The 9,042-nt window shown below is 45.3% G+C and overlaps 1 protein-coding gene across 1 annotated transcript; it reads right to left on the bottom strand.

The window, feature by feature from the left end:
- Positions 1-2,931: 2,931 nt before the first annotated feature.
- On the bottom strand, positions 2,932-7,203 carry LOC128746006 (uncharacterized protein K02A2.6-like). Its single transcript, XM_053843061.1, has one exon. It carries the CDS (start codon positions 7,201-7,203, stop codon positions 2,932-2,934), a length of 4,272 nt encoding a protein of 1,423 aa, XP_053699036.1.
- Positions 7,204-9,042: the final 1,839 nt, after the last annotated feature.

The following is a 9,042-nucleotide window of genomic DNA, read 5'->3' as shown; positions in this document are numbered from 1 at the left end:
TCTATATTGATAAGCGCTAGCGCCGAAATTGATGATAAATAATAATTTCTGTAGAAAAACAAACTATTAATTTTGTTCCAATCATTTCTATGAACAATTTTGATCGCATTTATTCGTTTTCGGACAAAATAATTTAGTGTTTATAATGAAGAAAAACTCAACTATAAATAAATATTAAAGCTGACCCATAAACACAGAACAGAAGTGCAAAATGAAACACAGAGAACAGTTATCCAGACAAAAAGTCCCCTCTTTGAACCATTTGATTGGGAAACTACATATACTGGACGCTACTATAGAATTAGGGGATTATTTTTTTATAAATTCTTATCTCGAAAACTAGGGGATTGTCCCCTGTTGTGACACGGCTCCGGTTGTGAAACACCCATGTTTTGACGTGTTTATTAAACTAGCACTACTAAGTTACTACCAACGTCTCGTCTCATTGTATTCTAGCTTTTGAGCAAACAACAATAAAAATACAGCTTATAGAATGTTTTGTAGGAAATGTATTCAAAAAAAATACGTGAAAAAGTTTTTTTTAAATCTTTTGGGATTTTAAGTATCAAGTAGATTAGAAAAGGCAGTAAAATGCATATAACCTTAGTTTTGGACCTCTATTTCATCACAAATTTTAAGCGAAATAATTTACTCAAAAAATATTATTTAAATTTTTACAAACTGGTGTCCGTCCCGGTTGTGAAACATTTAAGTTATCCGGTAGTGAAAAATCCAGAAAATCAATTATTCAATACTTATGATCACAAGCATTTTCAATGCACTTTTCAGGCACATGAGAGTGAAATCCGTATATTTGAGATCTCGAACGTTCTGTTTTTACATGCATTGATTACAATTCAGATTTATATGATTAAATTAAGAAACTGATAAATTACTTTGCATTTCAGGTGTTTTCCATTGTATTTTGTTTTTAATTTTGATGTAGGGTTACGTCTTGCCGTAGGTTTGGCTAGATAGGGTGTCATTCAAAAAAATCTTTCTCGAAAAGCAGTCAGGTTTTGAACGCTAATAATTTAGTGGTTTCCCGATCGATTTTAATATTTTTACACCAATCGAACGGAACATCTTCTAAGAGTTGGCCCGAATGAAGATATCATCGAAATACCCAAGTAACCATAAGCTTTAACCCAAAACCGTATATTGAGAATAAATAAGCATCCCTAGTGCTAAATTTCTCTATATAAACAATCTTAATGTTTATAAAACTTATATTAACATTGTTAATGCATAAAAGCATTGACGCAAATCAACATTAAAGAAAGCATTATTTGCGCATATAAGGATACGATATAATGCATATAGACGAATGCATTAAAGCAAGCCGGCAGTGCCAATAAAGTATTTGTGTTTGACTTCTTGTGTAGCTTTTCTAGAGGGAATATTTTTACCCTCTTCCACTAAACGAATGCTGTCTTTTTGTACCCCATTAGTTTTGCAGGACAGGTAGTAATAATATGAGAAGATAATCCAACAAGATTTAAATACGACTAATTTCAACCCGCTCTCTTATATCTGCTGTGGTTGAGATAGCAAAGATAGCAAGGAAACGAATGAAGTTGCAGGATAAGCTCCGGTTCGAGTCCTGTCTTAGGAGGTAACATTATTCAGAATTTCAAAAAATGTCCCGCGTTTATCCACATAAATAAAAACTGATAGAACTATTCCCTTTGAGAAAGCTTGAAAAATCCGGTATCAGCGGTAAATGCAAGAAATTGCCATTTTTATCTGAGCTTCCCAAGAGTAATCGTATAGATCTGAGGTACGATACAGTTTAGATATCGCATGGGTTCGAAACATGCCCTAACCAAAAAAATACGAAAAGATTAATAACAAACTAGCGACAGAAATTGATATTTATTTTCGAAGATGGCTGGCAAAGGGTGAACATGTGCATTCCATAACCCCTCTGTTCATTAACTCCTTAGGAGAGATGAGCGAAAACGGGGGGCTGTTTAAAGAATTCTGTGGTAATAACAACATGGTCATTGGTGGATCGCTCTTCCCCCATAGACCAATATATAAAGTCACGTGGGTTTCCCACGACGGCCGAACAGAAAACCAAATCGACCACATCTGCATCAGCTGGAAATGGCGAAGGAGCATTCTTGATGTACGCAACAAACGCAGCACTGATATTGCATCCGACCATCATCTTGTTATCGCTGAGATACGTTTGCGCGTCGCACGTGTCCAACGACGGGAGGAGAAAGTTGGGTGTCGCTACGACGTCCGCCGATTAGAGAATCCCGAGGTGAAAAGGGCCTTAGTCGAACAACTTGAATCTCGAGCCTCGGAGCTGCCACCTGGTGGAACCGTCGAAGAGCAATGGACCGGCATCAAGAACGCATTCACCACGACCAGTGTTGAAATCCTCGGCAATGCGCGCTGCGGACGGAGGGAGTGGATTTCGGATGAAACTTGGAGGAAGATTGACGAGCGGAGAGGCGAAAGCCGGCATTGAGCGAGCGCGGACCAGATCGGCTAAGACAGCTGCCCGTCAACGATCCGCCGAACTGGAGAGGGCTGTTAAACGTGCTTGTAGGTGGGACAAGAGAGCCTGGACTAACTCCCTAGCCGAACAAGGAGAAACCGCCACCGCCAATAGTGATATCCGTTTGTTGTACGCGATTTCTCGCCGCCTTAGTGGTGCTAGGATGAATACTGTTACGTTAGTGGGCTTTCGGTGCAGTAATGTAGCCACTAACTGACTAACATAAAATATTTATTAAAATGTAAACAGTATAAATATATCGACGCGTGTGAGTCTTATGAGACTGATAATTAGACTGACTCGTCCTCTGATCGCCGATACCCCTGATGACGTCTATTGCAGCTGACAGGTATGTCAACTGATGAGCCAATGTGATGAAAGTATCGGTGAGCGGAGGGGCCATCCAACACCTCCCCCTTTTAGTACAGGTGATACGGATCGTACCTCGCAGGTGGTCTTCGTACCCTCGAAGACTGGCGAGGAACCGATTGTTGCTGTTCGCTGCTACGGGGATCGCGTTGATGACGGGGTTGGCTTCGATGTTGTGGATTTTGTTGTTCATCTGCCGGCAGCACTGCCTGCTCCGGATCAGTTGTGCTAGAAACACCATAACTATCCAGTAGTATGCTCAATGGAATGTGCGGATCCATCGGTTGTTGCTGCCTACCCTGCTGCTGCTGTTCTGCCTGGTCACGACTTCTCATTTGGTTGCAATGCGACCGGATCAGACTTCGCTTCGCCGGTAACCAAATGTTGTACATCACGTTTCCGATACATTCGATTACTGTTCCAGCTTCCCAAAACCATTTGTTATTCCTGTACACTTTAGCCCAGACGTTGTCCTGCGGGAGGTAACTCCGAGCTTTTGCACCGTGCTTACGATTGTATTGTTCTTCTTGCATAGACAAATCTGGACGGCTGACTGGTGTAGGTGGACGTAGAAGTTCCAACGACGTACGAATCGCCCTACCTAACATAATTTCAGCTGGGGACTTTCCTCCTGGAGCATGACGGCATGGCGTTGACCTGTAGCACAGCAGAAACATGTCGATAGCTTCCTCCATGGTCTTACCCTCGGTTTTAATTTTGCGAACTGTACTTTTAAAGGTACCGACAAACCTCTCTGCGAGACCGTTGCTTTGTGGGTGAAACGGTGCGGTCCTTAAGTGTTGAATAGCATTTGTGGTACAGAATGATGCGAATTGTTCACTTGTAAATTGTGTACCGTTGTCCGTGACTAACGTTTCCGGTGCGCCGAACCTGGCGAAGATACCACGAAGTAAACGGATGGTTGCTGCAGTAGTGATATCCTTGGTTTGAATTACTTCTGGCCATTTAGAGAAAGAATCGACTAGGATAAGGTAGTATTGCCCCGACATAGGGCCAGCATAGTCCAGATGAACCCGCTGCCATGCTTTCTCCGGTGTAGGCCACGATGAAAGAAGCGTTTTCCTGTCCGTTTTGGCTACTCTGGCACAATCGTTGCAAGTGCTAACGGTTCTAGTAACATCTTCGTCGATATTGGGCCAGTAAACATACTGACGCGCAATCGATCGCATTCGCTCCACACCTGGGTGACCTTTGTGTAGCTGCTGAAGAACACGCTTCCGAAACACCTGTGGGATAACCACTCGTTCGCCATACATTATGCATCCATCTACAATAGAAAAAGCGTCACGACGCAGATAAAATTGTTGTATTTGGGGATCTGCGTTTTTCATGTTCCGCGAAGGCCATCCATTGTTTATGAACTTAACCACTTCTTGTAGATTATCATCCGCTGCAGTCTCTGCGATGATTTGTTGAAACGAGAGCGGGAGGTCCATAAGCGCTTGATTGGCAACGCTTTTGATCGTCGACTCAAGCTCCATAGTTGCGATAACGAACTCCTCTTGTGGCTGAATGTTATTATTTATCAACCGCGATAGTACATCGGCATGCCCAAAGCTTTCCGTAGACACGTAACGAATTTCAAAATCGTAGAGCAGAAGAGTGAGCGCCCATCTCTGAAGCCTGTTCGCTGTGTAAGTAGGAATGCCCTTCTTGGCTCCGAAGATCGAGAGGAGCGGCTTGTGGTCAGTTTCCAGAATAAATCGTCGACCAAACAGCATTCTGTGAAACTTAGTTACCGCAAAAACTAATGCCAGACCCTCCTTTTCAATTTGGCTGTATTTACTTTCGGGTGCTGACAAACTACGTGATGCATGACATATAGCACGAACAGTGCCGTCTGGAAATTTATGTGCAATTCGGGCCCCTAGCCCAAACTGTGAAGCATCCGCCGACACAATTATTTCGAGCTGCGGATTGTAGTGCGTTAGCAGTAGTGGGGACTGAAGAACTTCACGAAAACGATCAAACGATTTCTGGCACGCTGCCGACCATACATACTTTGTATCCGCTTTGAGCAATTGGTCCATGGGATGACGCAGGGCGCGCATTTCCTTCACGTACTTCCCATAATAAGCAACGGCGCCCAGGTAAGAGCGAAGGGTTGCAATATCATGCGGTGCCGGCATATTAACGATTGAAGAAATCTTTCCTGGATCTGGTTTGATGCCCTCTGCGTTCATTATATGTCCCAGGTATTTGACTTCATTCAATCCGAAATTGCACTTATTCATTCGAACTGTGAAGCCATACTCCTGTAATCGCTCTAACACGAGAAAAAGATTTCGCTGATGCTCATCTTCGGTTCGACCGCCGACTAAAATGTCGTCCAAGTAACCGACTGCGCACTCGAGACCAGCTAGCAATGTATCCATTAATTGTTGGAACGAACCTGGCGCTGATTTGATTCCAGGAGACAACCTAGTAAACTGGAAGAGCCCTTTATGTGTATTGATGGTCAGCAATGGTTGACTAGCTTCGTCAACTGCTACCTGCAGATACGCATCCGATAAGTCTATGTGGCTGAAGACGCGGCAGTTGGCCATCTTGGCAAAAATATCCTCTGGCAGAGGTAGGGGATATTGATTTGGTTCAAGAACACTGTTGAGCCCCGTTGAAAAATCGGCACAGATACGAACGGTCCCGTTCGACTTCCGCACAACAACGATGGGAGCCGCCCAGTCAGAAAAATCCACCTTCTTGAGGATACCTAGGCTTTGCAAGCGATCAAGTTCTTGCTCCACCACACTTTCCATGCTGTAAGCGACCGGACGCTTGGGTCTGAAGACAGGCTTGGGAGTGCCTTTTAACACAAGTTGAACTGGCGTTTTGTTACAGAGGCCCAACTTGGCCGTAAACACTGCAGGAAAACGAGACTGCAGCGTAGAGACTATGCGAGATTGCAACCTGTTGACACGGTTGCAATAGGATGCGATCGGCTGGTTCCATAACCCGAACAAATCCATCCAATCTATACCCAAAATGTCTAACTGAACGTTGGGGCTGGCGACAAAGCATTTACCCTTTTTTGATATGGAGTTAAGGGAAATGTCGCACTGAAGCTCTGCCGTCAGTTGAAGCGGATCTCCTGATGCTGTTTTGGCACTGCAAACAGCTGCTGCTGTCTTCGGTCGACCAAGCTTCACCCATGATCGGTGTGAAATTATCGTTATGTCGGAACCGGTATCCAGTTGCAGGCGAAGCGGAACGTTGTTAATCTGTAGATGGACAAATTTCCGCCCTTGGCTGATTTTCTGGACGGTGAGGGTTTTTGTTGATGACGCTCGCTTCTTTTGCTTGTAGTCCCTGTTGCTAGTAGGTTTTTCCGAATGCTTGAGTGACGAAAAACATTTACAGTACCCTTCCTTGTGCCCTTGCTTTCCACACTGATGGCATTTGTGGTCCCGAAAATGACAGTCTTTATGGAAATGCATTCCTCCACATGCCCAGCAGGGTGTCCTTGGCTGCTCCTGACTGGTGCTGCTGCCGGCGAAACTTTGTGTGTGACGTTTCGGCCTGAATCGGGTGGCATGCGTGACTGCGTTCACTACGGACGATGAATTTTCGACGAGTACTGTATCCTGTTTAAGGTTCACTAAGCTGTTGCACTGTTCAACCACTTGCTGGAGGGTCAAATCAGTTGCATCATTCAGCTTATTGATGAGACGCATCCGGATTTCACTGTCGTCTTTGGACTTCAACCCGCAAATGTAGATCAAGCATTTAAATTGCTCCTCTGTCAGCTCCGATAGCTTGAAATCTACGCAAGCCTTATTAACTTTGCACGAGTAAGCGAGGTAGTCGTCACTGTCTTCCTTGGCTGTTTGAAAGCAGTGATACCGCCGACGAAAGATGGACACTGTGGCACCAAACAGGGATTTCAGCTTCTCGACGGTTTGATCAAACGAAAAATCCCGCGATTGCTTCGGCAAAATAAAGCTGTTGTACCGTTCGTGATCCGGTGGGCTTAGTTTCCGTAGCAGAAGTCTCACTTTGGCGGCATCGTCGATTCTGGCTGCATCCTTGTCGAACAAATCTGCATAGCGGGAAAACCACGCGTCGAAAGTGTGCCCATTGTCTTTATCATAGACGAATTCCGCCATGTTGTTCGATAAAGAATCCAATACCGATTCGTTGCGGGACAGATTTTGCACGGCGATCTGCGTTTCTCCCAGTTGCTGAGAAAGTTGCTGCATCAGCCTCTGCTGGTTGGAGAGAATTTGGAGAACTGCTTCCGAAATATCTCGCGGTGGCTGCTGCTGTGATCCTCCTGGGCCCAACGCTGAATTGAACTCCGCCATTGCTTTTTTTGTCCGCGACGCGATGAAAGAAAACCGTATGTAACCGAATCGGAATGCGCTTTAACTCGCGAAACTTCCACCGACTCGTCGCCACTGTTACGTTAGTGGGCTTTCGGTGCAGTAATGTAGCCACTAACTGACTAACATAAAATATTTATTAAAATGTAAACAGTATAAATATATCGACGCGTGTGAGTCTTATGAGACTGATAATTAGACTGACTCGTCCTCTGATCGCCGATACCCCTGATGACGTCTATTGCAGCTGACAGGTATGTCAACTGATGAGCCAATGTGATGAAAGTATCGGTGAGCGGAGGGGCCATCCAACAAATACATAGATGCCACTAAAGGACAGAGCTGTTCAGCTATTGACTGACCGTACAGAACAGCTTAAGCGGATGGACTGAACATTTTGAACAACTCTTCCGAGTTTCAAATGCCAGAGACCAACAAAACTAGCAGCGTATGACCCCTACAGTTCGTCGAATTAATCGCGTCAACTCGGAGGCGCCATCGCTGGATGAAATTGTGGCAGCCATGAAGAGTATGAAATCCAATAGAGCGCCAGAGATAGACTGTATTTCAGCCGAAACGCTCAAAGCTGACCCATTTTTGCCAGCCCAGATGATGCATCAGCTATTCAGCAATATATGGGAAATCGCAACTTTTCCGGTGGATGCAGGACGTATTGGTCAAAGCCCCTAAGAAAGGAAACCTAACTGAATGCGGTAACTGGCGTGGCATCACGTTGCTCTGTATTACTCTCAAAGTACTCTGTAAGGTAATCCTTAACCGGATCCAGGAGAAGATCGACGCTACTCTCCGGCGGCAACAAGCTGGTTTCCGTGCTGGCCGAACATGTGTAGACCATATCACAACGCTTCGCATTATATTGGAACAGATCAACGAATTCCAGGACTCTCTTCAGCTGATGTTCGTTGACTTCGAAAAGGCGTTCGACCGACTCAATCACGAAAACATCTGGGGCGCACTTAGGCGTAGAGGAGTTCCAGATTAGCTAGTCCATCTCATCGAGGCTCAGTACGAGGCGTTCTCGTGCAAGGTTTTGCACGACGGCGTCTTGTCCGACCCCATAAGGGTTTCTGCTGGCGTGAGACAGGGCTGCATTTTATCACCGCTTCTGTTTCTCATCGTTATGGATGAGATATTAGTTGGAGCAATTGACAGTAGACCAAATCGAGGATTGCTTTGGAATCCTCTAACGATGGAGCAGCTAAATGACCTCAACCTAGCCGACGACATTGTCTTGCTCGCACAACGCCGAAACGATATGCAGAGTAAGTTAGATGACCTCTGATCATTCTACGTACGAAAACCCGAATCTTTAATTCAAACGTTAAATCCGTACTGCTGTATGCCTGCGAAACGTGGTGCGTCGCAGCGGAGACTACGCAAAAACTGCAGGTATTCATTAACCGGTGCCTGCGATACATCATTCGTGCCTGGTGGCCTGCTAACTGGATAGCCAATGAGGAACTCCACCGTCGGTGTCATCAACGGCCGATAGCCACAGAAATTCGTGAACGTAGGTGGAAGTGGATCGGACACACCTGGAGGAAAGGATCGAACGAGGTTTGCAGAGAAGCACTCGACTAGAATCCACAAGGACAGCGTAGAAGAGGCAGACCCAGAGGCTCATGGCGACGGAGCTTAGCCACCGACATCCGGGATGTAGACGAGAATCTGTCCTGGCGACAGGTAAATGCCATGGCGGGTAACCGTCAGCAGTGGAAATCTCTGATTTCATCCCTTTGTTCTGCCGGACCGGCGGACATGGACACATAAGTAAGTAAGTAGATGACGGTTGATATCGAT

Source organism: Sabethes cyaneus, chromosome 1, assembly GCF_943734655.1.
Source record: "Sabethes cyaneus chromosome 1, idSabCyanKW18_F2, whole genome shotgun sequence".
Lineage (NCBI taxonomy): Eukaryota > Metazoa > Arthropoda > Insecta > Diptera > Culicidae > Sabethes > Sabethes cyaneus.
Note: the sequence above shows the minus strand (reverse complement) of the source record. Positions and strands in the feature narration are given on the sequence as shown.

Coding starts and splice junctions, on each gene's coding strand:
- LOC128746006 (XM_053843061.1), bottom strand. CDS start 7,203: ATGGCGGAGTTCAATTCAGCGTTGGGCCCAGGAGGATCACAGCAGCAG.